Source organism: Ptychodera flava, chromosome 19, assembly GCF_041260155.1.
Source record: "Ptychodera flava strain L36383 chromosome 19, AS_Pfla_20210202, whole genome shotgun sequence".
Classification (NCBI taxonomy): domain Eukaryota; kingdom Metazoa; phylum Hemichordata; class Enteropneusta; family Ptychoderidae; genus Ptychodera; species Ptychodera flava.
This window is the reverse complement of record NC_091946.1, coordinates 13,274,679-13,297,858: the sequence shown is the minus strand read 5'-3', so window position 1 is coordinate 13,297,858 and position 23,180 is coordinate 13,274,679. Positions and strand designations below refer to the sequence as shown.

At 35.6% G+C, this 23,180-nt stretch overlaps 1 protein-coding gene across 2 annotated transcripts in view; it reads left to right on the top strand.

The window, feature by feature from the left end:
• LOC139118631 (basic immunoglobulin-like variable motif-containing protein) overlaps positions 1 to 23,180 on the top strand; it is a 63,482-nt gene that overhangs the window by 6,918 nt on the left and 33,384 nt on the right. The window contains exons 1-4 of one of the 2 annotated variants that reach the window (XM_070682048.1): positions 7,524 to 7,595; positions 12,358 to 12,534; positions 15,825 to 15,968; positions 20,380 to 20,503. In XM_070682048.1, the coding sequence (XP_070538149.1) occupies positions 12,366 to 12,534; positions 15,825 to 15,968; positions 20,380 to 20,503 (437 nt within the window). In that variant the 5' untranslated portion in view covers positions 7,524 to 7,595; positions 12,358 to 12,365. Of the gene's footprint in view, positions 1 to 7,523; positions 7,596 to 12,357; positions 12,535 to 15,824; positions 15,969 to 20,379; positions 20,504 to 23,180 lie in introns of those variants that run through there. The other variant, XM_070682047.1, reaches the window with a different exon arrangement.

Sequence of the window (23,180 nt, the reverse complement as noted above, 5' to 3'; positions counted from 1 at the left end):
GTACCTAAAGTTTCAGACCTTAGTTACTTTTGTCATTCTTGTTTTTCTGGTTTAAATATTTCTTGTTGTTTTTCTGGTTGTACTGTGCAGAAATCATTGTCATAACATCAACGTAGAATTTTCCTGCATTGAACAGATAGAAACAACACTTATTGTTGATCTTTGGCATGTACCAATTCTGATCAAATGTGAGCGACACCGTATAATTGCGGTATTTTTTGTCATGTTCACATTTCATTCGTATACTTTACTGGTGAGACATTACAGATGAGTGGGATTGCGTTTTCTGATACAGAATTGAAGAGTTGGAACTCCAGTTAGCAGGATCTGCAGTGCTGCTACAGAGTTTATATCAGTGAATTATTTGTTTTGTAATAATTTTTTTTCTTTTGGCCAGTTTTTTTAACCAAGCATACAGTATGTTGTTGCCATCAGAGCAAATAATCTCCTGTGCCCTTTATTGTTAAAACGAGAACTTTCCGATTCCATGCATATGAAACCCCTTGCCTTCATTTTTCCGGCTGAAACGAGAGCTAGTATTTGCGTCAGATAAAATCTCACCGAAGGAGCCTCTTTCAAACCGACTGTGATTAATCAGGTATTAGTTTTTGCGGAAAGTCATGAGACGTAAAATGTAGAATAGAATTTCGATAATATGTTATTGAGAACAATTAGGTTAGTCGATGTGTGATAATTCCATGCAGGACGGATTCTGTCACAAGCACAAGCACCATGTGCTGAAGGTACATGAGAGGGATTATCGTAAACTCTTGTAAAACTCCAGAGGCTATTTTCCGTTTGTGAAATTCTCTTCCCAGCTCCGGCTTAGCTTCAATGACGTTGAAAGGTGCTTATAAATTTTTCCTGTAGGACATACAGATCTGACAAATCCACAGCGAACAAATACTGACTGTCTTTATTAAATTGTCTCCCATGTCACGGGATTTGGAAGAAAAGAGAATTATTTGAGAGTTAATGGGAATATCCCACAGCTATGACCGTAAAGATGACCCTCAAGTGCCATCTGAGATTTCATCTTCAATGGTGATTTGGAAAAAAACAATTTCTGAATTTTCATATCAATCATTTAGCAAGCAAAAGAGACTGCAATATAGCTTGGTGCCATAGCAACAGAGGAGACAGCGGAATAGCAGTTTGCACATCTTATATCGACCTTGTTTTGATTGTTAAAGTGTGCTGGCACTGTTGCCATGGCAACTGCATATGGCACAAATGTTGCTAGGGAATTCTTTCACTGGAAGTCTTGGCATGCTTTTGGAAATGACTTTAAGGTGCAAGGTCGTCATTTCAAAACTTCTTTGCAAATTTCATAACTACATACATGCACAGTCTAAAAACATTCACACTTTAAATATTTTTTTGTGACTTTGTCCATTTTCTGTACAAACACGAAGGGTTGCTAAGGTATATTTATCCAAAATATCTGTTTTTTTCCTGAAATCTGCTTTGGAGTTCTACATTTTAGCCACCCCAGTGCAGTCGTATAACTCCTTTTTACTGGGTAGTTTAATTGTGTTGCACGACTTTCAAGTGGTAGTGACATGTGACGACTGTCGTGACTCAATAACAATCATGCTCTCCTTCAGAGTCCTTCTTGACATCATTAAAAAATGACAATGTTATGGATAATTTGCCTGACATCTGCTTATTTTTTGCACCTCAGTTCACATTTGATTGAAGGCCTGTCATGTGACTTGCCAAAAATAAAATTTGTGAGAACGATGTATTGAGCTGCCGTTTCATAATTTCTATTTATATATCAGTTCAGTCTTTCACCATCATCAGTGTTTTGTTAGTTTCTTCAAGCTAGTGAACATTACCAAGGTACTTCTATCATTTTAACCCTTTTCCTGCCAAGTCCATATTTCACCACCAGGTCAAGATGGTTAAAATTAATGAAACACAACGTATTCCATATGATGTATTTTAACATAATACTATACATTTGAAGACTGTTGAAATCATAATACTGTAAAGTTTATTTTTTTTGGACAAAAGATGCTATAACATAGTGGGTGAAAATACGTCATGTTTTGGCTCAATACCGCTTTTTGCTGACTTGGCTGATGGGGAAGTGATACAGTTATTACTGTCTGGCAGGAAAAGGGTTAATGGGGTGAATGCCCTTTTTGTATGGACAACATCTGTCATATTACTGTACACAAGACAATAACTGGGATTCTCATACTATTCAGCTATTCTCCTATTTCAGTGAAAACAATTTGCAGCAATGCATATTTTTAGCCACATCATTAATTTTTACGAGCTATCGTTAGACAGCTGAATAATTGAAGTTCATAACGCTGACTCGGCATATAGATACAAGATGTGCCAGGGACACATTTCAAAGGGAATTTAGCTTCTTCTCTGAATCTTAGAGTGAGTGCATGTAATCAGCAGCAGCTGGTTGTTTTAACACTCTTACGCCTTATCCAGACAGTATCACTTCCCGATCTGCCAAGTCTGTAAAAAGTGGTATTGAGGCAAAACCTATACATTGTACCAACTACCTGGTATGGTGCATGTATACCGTATGTCAAAGCAGGTTTAGTCAGTAAAAATCATGTTCAAAGTATCTGCTTTCAAGGGCCCTCAAAATGTTCACGTTTCTTAAAATGTGACATAGTGCATTGGACATGTTATGCCTCACTAGTTATAGTTAAATTGTCTTGATGGTGACATATGAACTTGGCAGGTACAGTAATGGTTGGTAATGTACACTATAACAGTTTGTCAAGTCATAAGGTATTTCACAAACAAAAACCAGAGATACTGCACTGTACCGTACTTACATCATCTTAGAGAGATATAAGTAAAAATTAGAGAGAAATAACGTGACTGATACAAGCAGAGGGATATTCTAGATACAGCATGGCATTGGATGTAACGCGGCATATTTTACTCAAAATCACTTTGTTTGCAAAGATTCATTCAATTTTCATTGATTTATCAACCCAAGATCAAAATATTGATAGGGCTGACATTTTGGCATAACAAGAAATCATAAGGTTGGTGAAAAAGAAGTGTAAATTTTAATATGCAAATCGCCGATTTCCAGGCTTCTTTTTCTCCCATGTTCAACATTTGAAAACAATTTACCCCACTCAAGCTGAATCAAATTTGATGAAATTTTCACATTGTGTTTTTTAAATACTATATGACATAACGACAATTTTGTTTTACAATAGACTTTGTTTATAATGATTTTTAGTCACCTTTTTTGTCAGTTTTTTAGTCCCTGCCATTCAAACATGAGAATAGATAATGCAAAACAAAACCGTCTTCATTTGCCACAGATACTCCAGTTTCAAAGTTTAAGTATTTAAATTGTAAGGCAGGTACAACCTCAACATACTCTTTAATCATGGTAAGTCCGACTTTCAACATTTTCAACACCAAATTTATGCACAACCCTGTTGTTTTCTATGGAAAAGTTTTACCTTCACACAAGAAAAGAGGGTAAAAGTGCTGAACATTATCTGTTAACACTGACCAGGGCTTTCATTTCACAGAACTCACAAAATAACTTAAATTTATCTTTGACTTTGGTCGAATGTGGCCATCCATCTCAAAATTTTTCACGTGAGAAAAATTACAGCAGATGTATACAGGGCTGTGCTACAGGTACACTGTAATCTACAATCAACTGCTATACAATTTACCATACATTTTGAAAACTTAGAGACTGTTTTCAGTCATGACTTTTGCCTCTCAGTGTCCTTTCAAATCTTGTCCAAAAATAATCATATAGTTATAGCCCTATGGTACTCAGCAAAGTAGACCTAATTGTTCAAACATGGTAAATGCTTGAGGCATCAGTAACCGTATATCGTTGGTGTGGTCACAGATGAGACTTACAGGAGCCAGCTGCTTGAGGTTTGACTTTCACATCTTCTTGGATGTCCTGGTGATCCAGATTCCGGTTAGAGTTCTGAAATCACTCTATAGACTGTATCTGAGGTAGAGTATTTTAGGTAGCACCTTGGGGACAGATGTTTGGACTCTGAAACTTTTATAATGATACTTTTTTGGTCTACCAATTGTGGGGGCTTGTTTTGAAGTTCATGGAGTAAATTAAGTGTTCACTGGCTGATTTTTATGAAAATCAGAAATTTCATTTTTCCCCATCGAGTTAACACGGGATGATGGCTATTTTGAATTTCAAATATTGGTAAACGTTAGGTTTTTAAATTGTTTCTCCAGACCAAAATTTACATGGCAGGCTGACCCCTGATTTTTATTCTTGATTTTTAAGGGGCATGGTTTAATGAAAGTCTGGGTAACTTTAACTTTAAGTGGGTACTACGTACTGCTTTGTAATCTGAAATCCCTTCACCATATTTCCCTGTACATTGGCACTCCTGTTCTACTGAAAACAATTGGGATATACCATATATAGTCTGGTTGTGAAAAGTGTAAGATCAACTCTTTGAGAGCGTTTAGCAGTTGTCCCATAAAGCTGACACTATGCATGTCACCTTCATACAAGTTTTCAAGTGCCAGCACTAAATGTCAATCAACTGCACACCCTTTTGTGAAGGCATCTGGATGTATGAATTTTGCAGAGAATCATAGCCTTGTAAAATAAAGAGCTCTAGCTAGCAAGAATGGCCAGTACATGCCATTTGCACTTTCACAGTGAAAGGTTACCATGGTTTAATATTCTCATGACAAGTGAGAAAATGGAGCATACTGTTACCTATTCTTGCTATCTGAAGAAATGAAAGCTAAAAAAAGGAGTCGTACGTGACTGGCACAAGATTTCAGAAAATAGAGAAGAAATTCCCTCATTGAAAATTCCGAGGACACATCTGGAGGGAATTTATGATTCCCCTGATTTTCTTGAAGCCGTCACTATCAATGGCGTAATGACTTATTGTAAGACGGCATATTACACACACTTCAGTGTGGCAAATTTACGGTGGAAGGCTCCACTTTTCACAGAAATCTTACCCCGAGGTGATGTATTTTAGTTTCAATTTCCATCACGCTCACAGGACAAGGTTTTAATTATTCAACAAACTCAACACATGCAAGAACTTGGTTAGAAAAAAAATCGCATTTAATCAACTCAGTACGCTTTTCACGAAAATGGAGCTGGATTCATCAGGGTCTCTTGTCATTTCACTTCCAAGAACTCGAGTTTTGCCATTCACAGAGTTTCAAAGGACCCAACAATCATGCTCAGTGCAAATATCTCCAGCTGTTCTTCATACAAATATCTGTATACAACCTTTCAGCGCCATTTCACTTCAATGCAAAAATAAATATGTATCCAAAATTTTTACAAGAATCTTAGAGAAAATTATGCATGCAAGAGTAAAGACAGTAATTCTTTGCCAGTTGCAAATATTTCCGTGCGATATTGGTATTTTAGGGGTTCAACTATAATCTGAATGCAATTTCAAACAAATTTCATGTCTATCATGAATATGCAAAAATAAATGACGTCTGCCATGTTTGAGAAGACTTTCAAAAGTTATACTACATGTACATACCATAAATTCAAGGATTTCAAAAATGGCTATCATTCAAAGAAGAGAATGAAAAGTATATTTTTTGTGGTTGGAAGTGTGAATTGTTGGGATAAAAAATTTGTAAATTTAGTAGACAATATTTGTTTCAATGTGTGTCTTCAGCAGCCAGTGCCATGTACAGTTTGCTACATTCAGAAACAAACCTACAGGCACAATTAGTTTATCTAAGTGTGTTTAATCCTTTCTGGAAACCAAATTACAGGGTAAGTGTGATCACATTTCCCATTCCACAGTTGTATAGTATCAACAGTGACTGTGTAGGTAGATAGAGTCCTGTTGAAAAAAAGTTCTTCCAAGAGTTTGTTGAATAATTAAAACATATTGCATCTGTCAGTTCATTCATTTTCAAATGTTGATCCTTAAGGTAGGACAGATATTCAAACTCTTTTGGTCTACCACTCGTGGGGGCTCATTTTGAAGCTTAAGGCATACAGTATTCACCAGCTTAGTTTTGTGAAAATCAGGAATTTTATCCTCCCCTACAGACAAGACAAGGATGGCGGCCATTTTGAATTTCAAATGGTAAATGTTGGGTAATTTGCTTCTCTTAACCCAAATTTGAACAGTGACCCCAGAGTTTTATTCTTGACTGTGAAAAGGAGTTATTGAAAGTTTGCTTGACAAAAGTATGAGCAAAGGTTAAGTCTTTCATTTTTGAGGTGCATACTACCTTAATATGCTGCAGAAAATGCTAAGATGGATCAAGGTATATTCCTCTTTTGTTTTATAATTGGATGCAAGCAATTTTATTCATCAAATTTTTTTTCTGTTTTTCTTGTCCTCATCTTGTAGATAAAGATGTGGTTTTAATAACAGAATCGTATAACTTCTGATAGACACACATGTATTCAGATTTCAGTAAGACAAAAACCAGGTACCCACTTCTTGCTTTAAGGCCGAATTGCAATTCAACAGTATCTTAAAGGGTATGATTCTTTTTATTTGATATAAAAAGACACCCTAAGGAAAGACAGATTACAACTAGTACCACCATGGGGATGATGGAATGTGCAGGTTGAATTCATATCCACCCTTAAGCTTGTACAGTTCCCTAGAATTGCAGCTGTTGCTGCATGGTATAGTTGATGCTGTATTGACCAGAATGTCTGCATTTTCCTCGTGGAATTTCATGTTGGTTGCACTTTTGGACAGTTTTGATGTCTGAGGTAATACATCCAGTGTTAACCATTCGTGCCCAGAAGTCAATTTTTGTCGCCTTTATAAAACAAACCCCAGTAAATTTTTTAAAAGTTTTTGCAAAAAAATTTTGATGAAAAACTGTAGCCAATGAAATGTGATGTCCATTTGATCCAAAATGATCAAAAATATTCGAGAAAAATTCATAAAAATTGGTAAAATGTTACACTAAAATTTTGCTGGGAATCAATAGAGCACTCAAAGGGTTAAAATTGACTATGGATGACTGTAATGTCAGGGACATAAAAACAAAAGAAAAATATACATTTAGCTAGCACTTTCATTTTTTTTCACCCTACAGTACATTTTTGCATCAGAAATCCAAAACTTGGGGTGCAACCACAAATTGAAGTACCCAAAATTTGTGAATCTAAATTTTTCTTTTTTTCAAACACAAAGCTATACATTCTCCAAACATTACTACTCTGATATGCATAGACCCAATTCTCTAAATAAAATGTGAACAACTTCAATTAAAGGGATGTACTGAAGCAAAATTCAGTGATGTTGTTGTAGAAACCAAAAGTAATTTGGATTTTATGACTTTTGCTGTTGAGTTATATTTAACTCAACTTTGTGCCCTTCCCCGCCCTCTCTCTCTCTCTCTCTCTCTCTCTCTCTCTCTCTCTCTCTCTGACATATGCAATGACTTCAATCAGACAACTCCCTCGCTTTTATCTGTTTGAGAGGTCACTTGGGATCCCCTCTTGCGGTAAATCTATCCCTGATTGGCTGTTTAAGTTGATGACACACAAAACTCATGAATAATGTATCACTACTTTTTTCATCGCAAAGGCTTTCACTTCATGCTGTGTGCTTAGTTCCTTTGCAACACCACAGGTATGTACCAGTACATGTCAATCCAGAAGGCTTTTACGCATGAAGTTTATTTTAGCACTCTGTATGTATTTGGTTCATGGTAGGAGAGAAATGTGGGGAAAATCGGGCTGTCAGTGTACAGTTTTCTGAACCAGAAGGCAAATATTTTTAGATCATGAGCATTTTGTGCTGTTTCTGAGACTTATATGTATGTGTACAATTTAAATATTTTTGCTTCGTGTATGATATGATGTTGTACATGTATGTTCCTGTTTCTTGAAAAAGACTTTATTAGAGTCTTTTTTATCCAGTGAAAGTGCTCACCTTTGACCTGGAATGTAAATGCTGAATTCTTTTTTCAGCATATCTAGTTCTGTTCCCCTTCTATATTTTAAGCTTGTTGAAATACCAGCTCTCCAGTCTGTGTGAATTTTGCATAGCACAGTTCTTTGTCACTCTACCAAATGATTTGTGAAAAATTTCATTGTAAAGACACCACTGTGCAGGTTTAAAAGCAACCAAATGTATATTTTCAACGTTTAGTCATTCAGAGTTTCGTAGGTTTTGAGAAAAAGCTACCTGGTGGATATATAGCTGGTTGTAATTTGACAACTTAGAATTTGTTCATTGTTGCACTGGTATCTGTCAAAGAACAAGTTATCTCGTGTTCATATTTGTATGCACTGTCACTGTCAGGCAAAGATAATTTGCCAGTTTTGAAGATGCAACGGTCAATATGGGGAGGGCATGCATGTGCTTTATCCCCTACACCCTCATTTTCATTTGTAGAGGTCCAACTTTGCCTGAGGAAACAAAAGGGCTGTATGAAACTTCAGCAGTGATAAGGTTTTTGTTGAAAAGTGTGATTGCTTGACATCCAACTAGATGTTTTCATCTGCTACATGTATCTGCGAGCAAGGATTCGCCTCGACGATATCATCAATAGATTTCATTTTCTTCAAACTGAATCGTGAGTGCAAACCAATTATGCCTGACACATGTTTGCAGGGCAGTGTTTTTCATGTTTTTAGCTTGACATGTTTTTAGCTTGACATGTTTTTATGTCAGATGATAGCATTTCGGAGGGCTGTTTTGCAATTGCCCAAATTTACGCACGTGGGGTACCCATTGTATTCTGACATTTAGAGCTTTGATATTTTGAGAAGTGAAGGTGTCAGAATGTAGGTTGAATTTTCCGTCGGCGTAACAGTTCTCTTAGATATCATCAGGACCCTATCAAAGCCTCCCTTGTGTAATCAAATACGCGCACAAGTTATTCGTGACATTTTGGAAGCGGAAAATGAAAATCGCTGGTTGGGGTTTCCCATTGTTGCTTCTACGTAGAAATTCTAATGATTTTCCCTTTTCTTGCATGTGATACAATGGCAATAACTTCAAAGGCTTGGTTGTGTCCTTTCATTCTCACATATTTTCTGAGGATTTGATTTTTTAAAATATTTTTTTTTACTAGCTAAGAGTGATGATGATATCGTATTGTGTTTTGTACATTTGATAGTGCAGCAACCAGCAAAATGCATACACTGTATCTGTATTTTTATCTGACTATTGTATATGTTAATATTTGATAATGTACTTTCCATTTGTGGATGCCTGGTACCAAAATGATAATATTTATTCTGTTCAATATTTGCAGTTTCGGTTTTAATACAGACTTGCTAAAAATATTGCATAATGTTGATAAATATATGCATGGTATATGGTACGTACTGGTACAATATGCTCAGTCTAATGATGTTTCGGATATGGAGACCAAACCCACTGTGAGACAGTTATACTATTTAGTGGATCAACAGATACGGCCCTACCGGTATATGTACATGTGTACATGTACATGTATACATAGAATATGTGTTGGCAGCCACCAATGCAGTCCACTTCTGCATGTTCAAAAATGTGCAGTTTTCTCTGTCAGAAAAACAAATCAAAACGCCATAACTTTTCACACTATTATTGACACTTTGTTTGCTGTTGCTGGAACTTTTCTCAGCATATCAACTGTTTCAGTTTCACTTTTCATCATGATCATGTGATGAACTGCTTTCTTCAGAACAAAAGTCAAAATTAAAGAACGCTCAAGCTAAAATCTTAGGTTATAATTGTGCAAGTGGTTGAGCAAATCACGATGGGCTTCATGATTGTTAGTGGAAGGGGGGCTTCTCCATTGATGCCTCAAGCTGTGCAGATCTGTATTTCACACACAGCAACTTCAGTATGATAGTTTCTCTTCATCAGATGAAAGTAGTGTGACCGATTGGCAAGACAACCCGGCATCTACAGCATACGTCCATTTCAGTCATTTTAAGTTTGAAACAGACATACAGGAACCAGAACACATTCCAGTATTTGACCATGGAAGTGAGGCAAACTTCATATGCTGATCACATTAATTTTACCAAATGAAGACAACCTATTCGTTATTGAAATTTGTGTCCATTGGGGACCTACTTCCAGTAAATTGCCTTGGTCTAATTTTATGACCAATTTGTTATGACCTTCGGCATATAAAAATAAAAAGCCTACTTTATTGATTCAGCAGTACATTTTGTAATATTTATGGAGTAGACCTTGACATAGTGACAAGTAGAGGTGTTATTTCATGTGTAAGGAAAATATGTTAAATGTGACATAATCCCAGTTTCATAAATCTAAAGATTCTCCAATGTTGATGACTCCTGGTCCATTACAGAAACATAATCACGATTTTAATTTTAATTTTTGACATACATGTAGAGGCTAATTACTCACATAAGAAAATGCTGATACAATGCAAGTACAATCTCCCTTTTCATTATTTTCTATAGACTCCCAAAGGTTTCTGTTCATATTGTCCCCGGTTTAGCGTGGTTTACTAATGAAAGTTAAGTAAATTGAACTTTGCTATTACTAATTAGCCATACAATTCAAAACTGACAATAGGATGAAAATATCTTCTTCAGCTGAATCAGTTTATCATGATTGCGTTTTTATAATAGCGATGGTATGATTAAGAATTAAACCACACCCAATGACAGTGTACCACGAGAGTTTAACCAGTTGATGACATGTATGCATGAGTAATAGCAAATACAAATATGAAGTAAATTGATCAAAACCGAGTGGTAATACCTGTTGCTGATGTGTTTTATTGCTATTATAACATGACAGTATGATAAAATTCTGGTGTAAAATTTCAAATTAGGAATGTTTCCATAGCTGAGAGCTCGTGGATGTTCTAACCATGCCATATTGCAAATATAGCTCACTGTTATTTTCACATCTTGACCAATCAGATGGCTGTTTTGCACCATACACAATATACCATTATGATATAATACATGTATGTACTGTTAATGGTCTGTCTGAAGTGAATTTGTGGCCTGAAAATTTGTTTTCAACCCAATCAGCCCATTCCCTCCTCCCAAAACTATAATGATCTTGCTGACAAAGTTTAAAACTTCATTAATCGTAGCTTTTGATGTACTTTGTTCTGTTCATAACAAATTCAACTCATGGTTCTACTTCTACAAGTATTCAATTCTCAAAACAGCCTGTCTGACTGTGTGAAATTTTTAATGTTATTGGAAACAGGTGTATTTTCATCAAAACTGGAATTCATTTGTCCATAGTACCATTTCAATATGGACACAGTTCCTTGTGTTTGCAAGGCACATACTTTGTAATACAACATACTGTTTTTTAAAGAGAAAAATACGAAAAATGTCTTATTAAGGTAGAATGTGCTTCGGGAACATATTGAAGCTTTTACCATTCTTTTCTGATCCACCACTTGTATATGTACATGTAGGGGCTCATTTTAAAGCTCTTGGAGTAAAAAATATTTTCACCGTCGTTTTTTATCCAAAATTGTAAATTTTATTTTTCCCCATAGAGTTAATACAGGGATGGCAGCCATTTTGAATTTCAAATATCAGTAAATGTTAGGGTAACTTGTCACTCTATGTACAAACATTTGGACGGTGACAACCGATTTTTATTCTTGATTTTATAAGAGTATGCCTGAAAATGTCATTTACCAGTAGGTTGTTAGAGCAAAAGTTGAAGTCTTTCACTTTCGAGTCACATACTGCCTTAATGGAACAAAAAATAATTGGAATATGACCAAAAGTAGCAAGGCCCCAACAATGGTTGTTTTATGTAACCTGAGTAACAGGGACAGAAGGCATCTTTCTTTTAATATTTCATTAAATTGGAAACTGTAGGGTAGTTTATGTATTCCAAGGAGTGTGACTGCAGTTTTGACACAGCTGTTGCTGTATTTTTGTTTTTAGGACAAAAAAAATGGGTTGCAGTTTATCATGATTTATTGTTTATTCCTTGAAATAGTAACATATGGCCTATCAAGCTAGAATATGCAGGCGTTGTGTTGTGCCATTGAAGTTACCGTCAGAGTCACATCACTTTGTCTGCTTACTGTAGCTAACGCAAGAGTGTTCTAGTTCGTATTTGCTGTCCCAAATATCAACTCTAGCTATCAGATGCTTTCTCTGTCATCTAGTATTTTGCAATTTTGAAAGCTTTTCCCAACATTTTGTGTGCCACATGTTCCCATTTCCAGATCATGGAAAAATATGATATTATTACAAGCAATTTTCCACTTTGATGGAAGTCTCATTGCATAAATTGGAAAATTTTTCCTTCTTCAGTTTTGCCAACATTTCATTTCCCATATTGTCATTTCTGAATTCTTGAAAAATGGTCATATTGGTGACAAGGAATATAATTCCTTTTATTAATTTATTTTCCCCCTCTTTTTTTTTCGCAGTTTACAAGATGGGTAATGTGACATCACAGAGTGATTCAGATGAAACTACCGGCATGCCAACGGAGGAGAGTGATACGCTTGACGATGAAGAGAGGGCTAACATCGGCAGAGATTACGCAAAAAACAGACACAACATTGTCTCCCGGAAACAAAACAATGAAAACCTAGAACAGAAAGGTGAGTGTTTTGACAAAAGCATGATTTGTCAGAATCATCATTATCCAAAGATTCACTTTTCATTCCAACACAACTTCAGATAGTATGCATCTTGAAAGTGAAAGACCTAGACTTTTGCCCAAACTTTCCTCAAGGAAAATTTCAACCATTCTCTTACCAAATCAAGAATAAAAATCAGGGGACACCATGCAAATTTTTGAACTAGCAGAACAAATTACCCAACATTTTGCAACATTTGAAATTCAAAATGGCCGCCATCCCTATGTTAACTCTATATAGAAAAATAAAATTTTCGAATTTTGAAAAACTAATCCGATAAATAGTTTTCTTATACCAAGAGCTTTAAAATGAACTCCCACAAGTGGTTTATCAGAAAAGAATTGTAAAAGTTTGAGAGTCTGAATATCTGTCCCTGAGACCCAATCTACCTTAAAGTTCCATTAGCTGTATCTTCTGGCGATTTTTCCGTTAGTTTTGATTGAAATGATCACTGGCTCATGTTGAATAGCCTGTCAAACGACAGAGAATCGCATATTATTCGGAAACATTACGTGCCCTACAACTAAATAACATTAGATTTTACGACGAAAATTTCAATTTTTGTCCGAACAGAAATACAAACTCTGTTGACATGCAGATTGCAACGTAGGCATTCTTCTGCACCTGCGCGAGCCATTTACAGCAATTTCAAAATAAATATTCATTACTTATGCCCGGTACTTACGTCGTAGTCCATTGTCCCAGCACGTTGCGAAGCCAGATGTCTGGCAATCCACGATGCAATGTTGTTTTGATCCTGCAATAAACGTGAACTTGTACATCTCGCGTGATCGCGGCGTCACCATATCTGCGTTCTCCCCAGCACGCTGAACATGCCAGACGTCAACTAACGAGGTCGGAAGGGCAACACGTTTGAACAAAAATTAGCAGTTTTATGTGGCTATAACATCACTAATCATGTTTGTTTCTTCGTAAAACAACATTTTGCAACAAATGTGAGCCTCCAACATGGAATTTTCCGAGGTAAAAAATGGTCAAAAGTTACAAATAATGGCCCTTTAAATGTAAACCTGGTACCTCTTTATGTGTGGGAATACCATTGTAATGTATTTCTATCTATTGTAAGATTGACTAGATTTTGATGTTGTATTTATGTTCCGCCATGTTTACCAGATTGTTTTCATCTATCTATTGTCAACGACTGTTCCTTTCTCATTCTTCAGAATTAGAAAGGTCCCACAATATGTGTTGTGCACCCTGGACGTCTTCTATGACAATCGCTCAGTTTTGACTATTACATGACAAATTTAACCCCCTCACCCCTATTGTCAAATGGTTAGGTCCAATAAAGTATATTGAGAAAGTGAAGGGAATTGGACCAGTTGTTCAGTTTTAATCAAACACTATCCGTTTCATAATGTCTTCTTCCAGAGAAAGAGACTGATGGTTGATTAATTGTCTGGTGTGTCCATTGAATGACAGCAGACAAAAATTATTACTTTAACAGTAATAGTCTTTTGCTTGTGTTCATGAGCTAATAAATTTGAGGGGATGTTCTTCAAACGGTTTTAATAGGTATTTTCTTTTATGACAATTTTTATGGATTTGAAGGAACATTACCTATCTTCTCATGCGTGAACTCAAATGCCATTCCAATTCAGTACGTGACTGGTACTAAATAAAACCTTGTAGTATTTTACAACTACTGGTAGGTTTGATAATATTGCAGTGTCTCATTAGTGTATGTTACGGACCGATCCTGATGAAACCACCCACTTTATCTGTTGTGTCTGCAAATTTACCTGAAAAAGAGCGTCTTTTCAACCATTTTACTTCCCATTTGATACACCAATATGTCCAGTCGGAGCTTATGGGATCCGTCAATGTCTGTCACCTTTATGTCAAATCTGTACGTAGGTATGTACATATGAATGTATGTATTATGTATATATGCATGTATGTATACAGGTATATCAGATCTACCATATGCGCAGGTATGTACAGTGTGTATGTATGTACATTAATTATGTATATTCATATATACATGTATATACTGGTAATGTTTGTACTGTATATATATATATATATATATACACACACACACACACACACACACACACACACACACACATACTGGTATATGTACATCTGTATGTGCCATTCATAGACATGTTGTTTGAATATACTGAATGGTAAAAATGATAATTCAAATATTCAGTGCTTACAAATGACAAATATAAAGTCCAAAAATGTGAGTTTGTCCCTTTGATAAAGTTTTACTTTACATTGGAATGCTGAGTAGAATGCATTTGACTATCAAAAAGAAAGGTGTACGGACATGTCTTTCTCTCAGAATGAAATACCGTGTATTTCTTGAGAGTAATTTTGCGCTACAGAAGACACCTCAGTGAGGCTGTTAATCTATTTGTAGATTATAGGAGGATTTGTGCACGGTCCCTCCACAAAAGGGACTACTGTGGTTTGGGGTGTTTAAGATAAAAAAAATTAATTGCGTGGAGGTGTTTAATCAACAAAAGTGTTCTTCAGTCCCTTCTCGCGGCGATGTTGCATCTGTAGAATGTGCTAGATTCAGATTGAGTTTGAAGCACAGGTGTGGTGGGGTGTATGTTTTTACACTCTTTATGTATGTAATATGTATTGAGGTCAGCCAGAAACCGTTGCCCTGGGAGGATGATTTGACAGCGATAAAGTCTGCTCACATGTTTACTCCAACCATGAAATCCTAAAAGATGCAGGTATCGGCACCATACATAGATTATTTAAGTCTCCCGGAACAATTTTCACAGGAAAGAAAGTGCAGGAACAGGTCATTCACCGGTACAAAGGGTATAGTTTTGTGATCTCACTTGGTTTTTAATCAGCAGCCGATTCAATGCACACTTCAAAAATTTTTGTTAAGTAATTTACTTCTGTATCACTTCACTCGTCTCAAGAGATGCCGAAGAGAAGAAAGTCCTTTTGTTGTATAGCGTGAGAAGTTGAACAACCTTTTGTGAGGAACGTTGACTCCAGTTGCCATTCATGTGTAAATTGTAATTTGTTGGCGCCGCAGTTTTACTGAAAGTGTTTGTATATCTCTCCCACTAACAATTTAATTACTGTAATTACAGCAGGTAATTATCACTACTACCGGTGTATTGCTTCCTTCATCGATGTCAGAATCCAATTTATTTCCACTGCATCATATCAATGTCAGGTTTTATTTGTATATTTCACATGCATCATTTTGTTTCATGAAAATCAAATTTTTTTTTCCAATCTTCCCAAAGAACCAGGTGTCGTCACCCCCCTACTGGAAGACGAAGACGAAGCAAAAGTGAAACGAGAGAGAGTCCTGGCTTGGGAGATCGATGTCACAGGATGGGACGGCAACACAAAACCGTTCAGGAGATACAGATCCACACGACAAAAAGGTTGGTTTAATTCATTAATTCATATCCCGAAGACACAACTACTTTGGAAGTGCTGAAGTATTTCCATGGTTGATTGCAGAGCATAACGAAATGGGAATTTTATGCTAAACATAGCCAATTTATTCATAGAAATTTACAGAAATGATTGTAGGAACAACTGAATGAAATTTTCTGGATTAGCCCTGAGGACTGCGGTATATGCACAGTATACCAGGACCATAATTCTACAAAGTGGATTGACTAATAGTACAGCCGATAGTTGGATATCTCATCATATTTTTCTGTTTGCTGTAATATCTTTACTTTGTTATTAAAATCACTACACATGACTCCTGGCTTGAGCAGAAACATGTAACAGAAGGAAAAAATACCAGTCAAATGGAAAATAAGTGGTTAATGATTAAACAAGGTAGAAAAGTGCCATAGGCCGATTTCCAAAATTTTGATTTCAGCAAGTTTCCTCTGCATGGTGGAAAGGAGGAATTTTTTGAACATCTCCTTCATCTGTCATTTTCAAACTTCTGCTCAAACTGAAAACACTTACTTTGCCCCAAAATCCTCTGATTGCAACCTGAGAAATTTGCAGCAAGGTACATGTATCGGTAATTGATCGACTATTTCACATCAACCTGGGGGAACCACTGAACAGATAGATAAAGTACCCACAGGTTTTCCATATTTTATCGACGATGACTTGGCTTACAGTGAAACCCAAACCTCCAGCAATTTCGTATTTCCCTTTGCAAAACATGTCTAATGCATAATGCCTGCAGGCATGCTGCTGTACACATCTAATCTTATAGTTATATATTCAATATTGGCATACATCAACGAAAAATCATTAATATTACTTGTTTTTTCTCTTGCTTTCATATTTTCTTTCTTCGTCAGACTCTCCAACAGCATAAAATTCTTTGCATTAATCACTGTTTCACAGAACTCTCATCAAGAGATTTACAAATTATCAGTTTTTCATCAAGAGATTTACAAATTATCAGGAAAAAAAAACAAACAACCAAATGCTGTTTTGCAATATTCTGTCTGATTCCCTCTTCTAAGTCGTGCAACTTCTTAAATTTCTCAGATGCATCAGAGGCATGGTACTGAACTTGAACTTTAATAACCTTCCCATTTAAATCAGATTTTTTGGAAATCATTAAAGCCTGAATGTTTTACATTTTGTACGCAGTTTTAGAATGATGCTGTATCTAAATTTTCACCATATGTACCGGTATAGCTGTTGTAATTTGTTATTTAGTATGGAGTGGGCATATGAAGGATATGTACTCATTAAAGCCAGGGTGCAAAAGTGTACATTGACAAAGTCTGACCTCAAAATTTTGATATTTCAACAGTATTGCATTTATTAAATATTGTTTAACTCACAGAATTTAAAATTTCACAGTTTCAACCACCGTTCAATGTTGTTACTGTAGGGTATCACGTAATACATGAAACTGCAAAGTGAAATGATATCACAACGGGCAAATTTATTTCACAAACCCCTGATGGAAAACAAAGTCTTGAAGATGATCTAAATATAAAATTTCAATTACTGCAACTATAGATAAGTAGCAAAAGTAAGGATGAGAAGTGGACAGATTTCCAATAATGCCGACAACTCTCATTTCCTAAGGAATGGCTCTGTCTGATCGTATCGCTTGAAATTCGACCAAAAGACTCCAGGAAGTCTGTCCGACAAGATCAGACTTACACACAGACATGATAAATTGATGTATGGTATGTACAGAGCATATCTGCAAAACCTCAAAAAATTAATTCAAAAGTGTTGTGCTTAAAGAAAAAACACATGTTTTAGACAGTTACCGCAATTTTGCCTTCAACACAGTGCCATTTGGACCTGTTATACTACCTTCTAAAAATAAAACTCATGTTTTGAACACACCCATCCCTTAAGTTATTCACAATTGTACTGGATAGAAATACTAATGCATTTTTTTGACAAAATCAAGGTTCATTTGCATCTGTGTACATTGAGAATTTAAACAAAGATTTGAATATTAAAAAAGTTTACTGTCTTTTGTTCTCCCAAGCATTACTAAATTTGCGACCGTATGAGTTAGTGTTTTTGCACATTGATTGAAGGAAATTTTTGTCATGAAAGAATTGGAGGCTGTCAGCTGTGACTCAAAAAAAATGACGTCATGTTGGTAGAATGGGATGGACAAGGTGAAAATAGAGAAGCAGTGTTCGGTAAACTCTGTTTAATGTTTCGTGGAAGCTACTATCATTCATAGATTATTAAAATTACCACAGATCTTCATTTTACATGCATACTTTAGTAACATATGAAATTAAAAGTAGAATAGTTAATCTACAATTGAAATATTAATAGCCACCAGGTGATGTACCGTAGGCTAATTAAGGTGGTTGGAAAGGCTAGAGCGTCAGTTATAAATTTCAACAAAACTATTAATATATAAAGTAGTCAACATTCTTTGTGGAATAAAAAAAACTAGACATTTGGGCACAAAGGCATTGCAGAGTTATAGCCTGTTAAAACTTCTGAAAAACTGACCAAATAAGAAGAAGTTGGGGAGTCCTTAGTGTATTAACTATGGTAGAGGTCCCCTAGCTTTTAATAAAATGTTTGAAAAGGGAAAGTCATTATTTGCTGTTTTTCAGGAAAGTTTGACAAGGTGGTGCTGGCATTCAGAGTGAGTGACTGCTATTGTAAATGCATTTTTAGATTCTTTGAGTGTCAAAGAGGTGTCAAAAGTGAGATTAACCAAAAAAAACTGCTTTATGACTTCAATAGAGGGGTGCAAATATGGCTTGTTTTCAACATTTTTGACAGAATAACAGTTTTCCTACATAATTGTATACCAATTTAATCCAACTTTGAAATGAGATATGGACATTGAATTTTTACAGCCTATTAACAAGGTTACAGATAAGATTTGTACGGCACAATTTTCCTGTATTTGAAGTACTTTTGAAAAATCACATTTTGAAATTTGAAAGAATTTTTAATAATTTTTTGATATAAACCCATGTAAAATCGTAAAAACAAATTTTATTTACAAATCCTGCCATACAAATCTTACAATAAATAGTGTCAACATATTTATAACTAATTTGGTAATATTAATAATATCCAATTATTATTAAATTCAAATATGTAAAAAAAATATGAAAAATTAAATTTTAATATTTACTGGTGTCATATTTCAAAATAATGGCTGCAAATATACAATTTTTATATTCTTTGGAGAAAATATTAACTAAGGGAGTTATCCTGAAAATTTGAACTAAATATCTTGATTCTAACACTTGAAACTTGACATTAACTCTGAGAAAAGAATTGGTGCAAAAATAGCCTTTCCAACCACCGTAGGCTAATTAAGCACCGTTGATCTTACAGTAGATACAAATCATAAAATATTGAATATTGTTTTGCTGAGGAGCATGAAAATTTGAAAGATTGATTTGAAAATTGTCTGGTGTAGTTAGGACAATATTAAAAAGGCTTTGGTTTGCCTTGAAAACTTAGTTAATTTACATCAGCAAGCTGTGAGTGACAAAAATAGGGTGTTCTCTATGAATTCAGTATAGTACACGTACATTTCTATTTTCCATACATCTCTACTGGTAGATGCAATATCTGTATATTTCTATGTGTGTGGTAGTTCATTTCTATATGCAATTCTGTGTAATACTTTACTGAGTATTACATTATATGTGCAGTACATTTCTGGCTGCTGTACATTTCTGTGTGCAGTGCATTTCCGTACACAGTACATTTCTATGCAATGCTACAAGTAGGCAGCACGTTTTTCATTCTGTTGTCTTCCAATTCAAGGGCTGTAGCTGTAACTTTTGATAATTTTTGTCACCATTTTTGTTTTGGATGTCAATGTGAAGTGCTTGTTTGCCTCCCAAAGGTGTTGAAACACAAAGTCAAGTACTAAGCTTGTCAACACAGCCTCTATACATGTGAAATACACTCATTGCTGACATTTGAACTTGACATCAGCCAGAGTTCACTTTAATCGACAATAACAATGCAGTCTACAGGTGTATTGGCTGAGTTGACAAGCTGAATACTGTGTATTTAACATGCTATTGGGAATAGAACAAGAAACTATAGATATTGAAAACAAAAATAGTGAGAAAATCACCAAATGTTAAAGCTACTTACCTTTTAATTACTTTTACTGTTTTAAACGTAAAATTTGTCATGCCTATCAAAATTATATTTTCATGGAATATTACCATTTGTTACCATTATTATTGTTGTATACAGAATGCTGAAATGAAAGTCTAGAGAGAGTGTTTTTTTAATAAACACACACTAGCTTATAATCATAATACTCTGCTCTTTGCAGTCATTTCTACCTAGATCTTTATTCCACAAGTTGTGAATTGGCTTGTATCTGTCCAACTGCAGGTATTCGGAGACTAAAGGCCGCTGGTGAAGGATCGACAAATGTTAAAGACCAATATGCACCACCAATAGTGAATGCCACCCAGAGAATGATAGCAGAGAGAAAAGTGTTGGATGTTAGGAGATGGTAAGTGTTCCCGGGCAAAAAGTGACTGGATGAAAGAGTTTAGGGATCGGAGAAAGAAAAAAGTACATCTCCAGGGCACAGTGTTTAGGAACAATCCAAGTCTGAATGTTAATTTAACCTATTGAGCAACCATGATATGCACAATTGCACACGTATTATTCAATATGCGAAATGCAAGCACAAAGTAGTCACCATTTAGTGTCATGCAAAAACTATCCAAAATGCATTCTGAACTAATTTTGGAATTTCCCATAATTTTTTGGGAATTTTCTTTCATTTTAGATTTTCTTCTCCAGAAATAAATGTTACTATTTGCTGTACTGTGCAAATACTGTACATTGTAGCTGTGCGATATACCTGTTGGTGCAACTAGCAAACATTTTGAAGTTTGCATAGTCATTAATCATACAATTGTACAATCTGTCAGTACTTGTCACGTTTTTGTCTTTAAATACTGTAGTATTTTCTGTTTATCCAAGGTATGTCAGCTGTATCAAAATAAGTCTTAAAATTTGAAAATGAATTAAGTAAATTATATATTCATAAAGTTTTAATTCTGTATCTGTTCAGAGCATACAGACAGATACACATTGTGCAGTGTAAAACTGAATCTAATAATTACTCCTTTATAGTAAAATCTTTCCGACTTGCACGATTTTGATCTTGTTTCTTATTTTGCCCCGTCCTCGTGTTATAGGTCAAAGAAGGACCTCATTTTGGGGCTCCAGAATCTCTACAATTTCAGAAATATGATGGTTTACAAATTTTGTGATAAAAATCCCAAAATTGACTAAAAATGCGATTCTTTAAACTCTCGTTTTGATATAAATTTTCTCTGACCTCAGAGAGCAGTATCCTGTGAAAAACAAGACACTGCCTTCTCTGTAATTATTGAATTTAGCCTTTCTTGATTATTTTACACTCTGTTGCCCATAGTGCCAGTGTAATACTGTTACCAAAGTGCAGTCACTTTTCTATATCATTGTTGACCCCCCTGAGACAAGGCATTCATAGATGTTGAATAGGCATTCTGAAGAAGTTGTTTCCATCCAACCACTCAGACGTGCCTCACGTGGTTCAGTGGAGTATGAAATCATTAACGAATCCCAGACAAAATGATTACCTTTTGTGATAAATTACTGGCACCCTGCTGTCAATATGGACCACTGAGGTGTGTTGTTGATTTGATTCTTGAATGATCACCAGCGTAAGGAAGTTCCGAGCAGAGACTGCTGAACTCAAGGAATCTGTCCAAGTCTGTCAGGCTGTCTGGAGCCTTTTCTCAGGCGTGTCTGTGTTAATGTCTTCTGAAACTGGAATATGACTAGAAATAAGAAGTACAAAAATTTATTTTCATTTCACAATATGGTATACCACAATACAGTTGTCAGGTTGCTATATATTTTCCTGCTTTTCTAATTACTTAAAGCAATTTTTAGTGTTACCCACAAATAGTTGCATTGAAACTCACAATTTGTAGTGCATGTAAATTTGTTTTGTTTGTTTGTTTACTTGTTTGTTTGCTGGTTCTATGTTTGTTCAAATAATCATGCAGTGTGTCAGTAGTATGGTATGGTATAGGTAAAGCTGTACATACAGCGATGGTTGTTTCATGTTCATGTGATAGTGTTATATTTTGCAGTCCTATGTCAATGTACTTTTATCCCCAAAGCATATCAATTGATCCATGAAAGAGACGATAAAGTGCTCGATGAGAGATTGATTACTTTGTTGTAGAAAAATGGCAGATATTCTTCTTCTCCCTAAAGTATGCTCAAATGCAAAGAGTTAACGCTTAGAGTGCCAAAGTCGATTTTTGTCGCACGTATAAAATATGACCCAGTCAATTTTTTTCATATTTTTTGCAAAATTTTGATCAAAAACATGTAGCCAATGAAAAGTAATGTCCATCTGGTCAAAAAAGACGGAAAGAAATCATAAAAAATCGTAAAAATGTTGCACAAAAATTTTGGTGGGAAAAGTTATAGCCCTCAAAGGGTTAAGCTTGTCTAGTCAACGCTTTGTGTACTTCCTGCAATGTTAGTGTAGAGAAATGAATCCAGGTACAGGCTAGAATTCTGTTGTCAACAATGATATTGCACATCAGATGGGGTATACAGACTTTGTTGACAAGTTGAACAATGGGCATTTTGACAAACTGCATTTTACAAACCGAGTAAATATGTACGACCAAATATATTAAAAGTCTTAGCTGATTTAACTACTGTCATTCTTGAAGCCAGTTTCATAATAGTGAGGATCATGACACATATGTACCCCTTTCGCCAGTATGGTTTTGCCCAAGATCCATTGTTAATGTGGACCTGTTTACAAGGGATCGGGGGGTAGCAGGTTAAAGAGTTGGTGACCCACCACAACTTAAACCCTGTTCACAATACAGGATACATAAAGGAAGCATCCGATGTAATTCATGAGATGCCACAAAATACAAAGTTAAACCTAGTTCCCATATTGTCATACATCTATGACAATAGGGTCTTATTAGTCCCCACGGACACCGTCCGGGGGGACTTATAGGTTTGGTCATGTCCGTGCGTGCGTGCGTGCGTGCGTGCGTGCGTGCGTGCGTGCGTCCGTCCGTTCACGCAGATATCTCAGAGATGCCTGAAGCGATTTCATTCAAACTTTGTACAAGGATTACTTCATATGTCATACA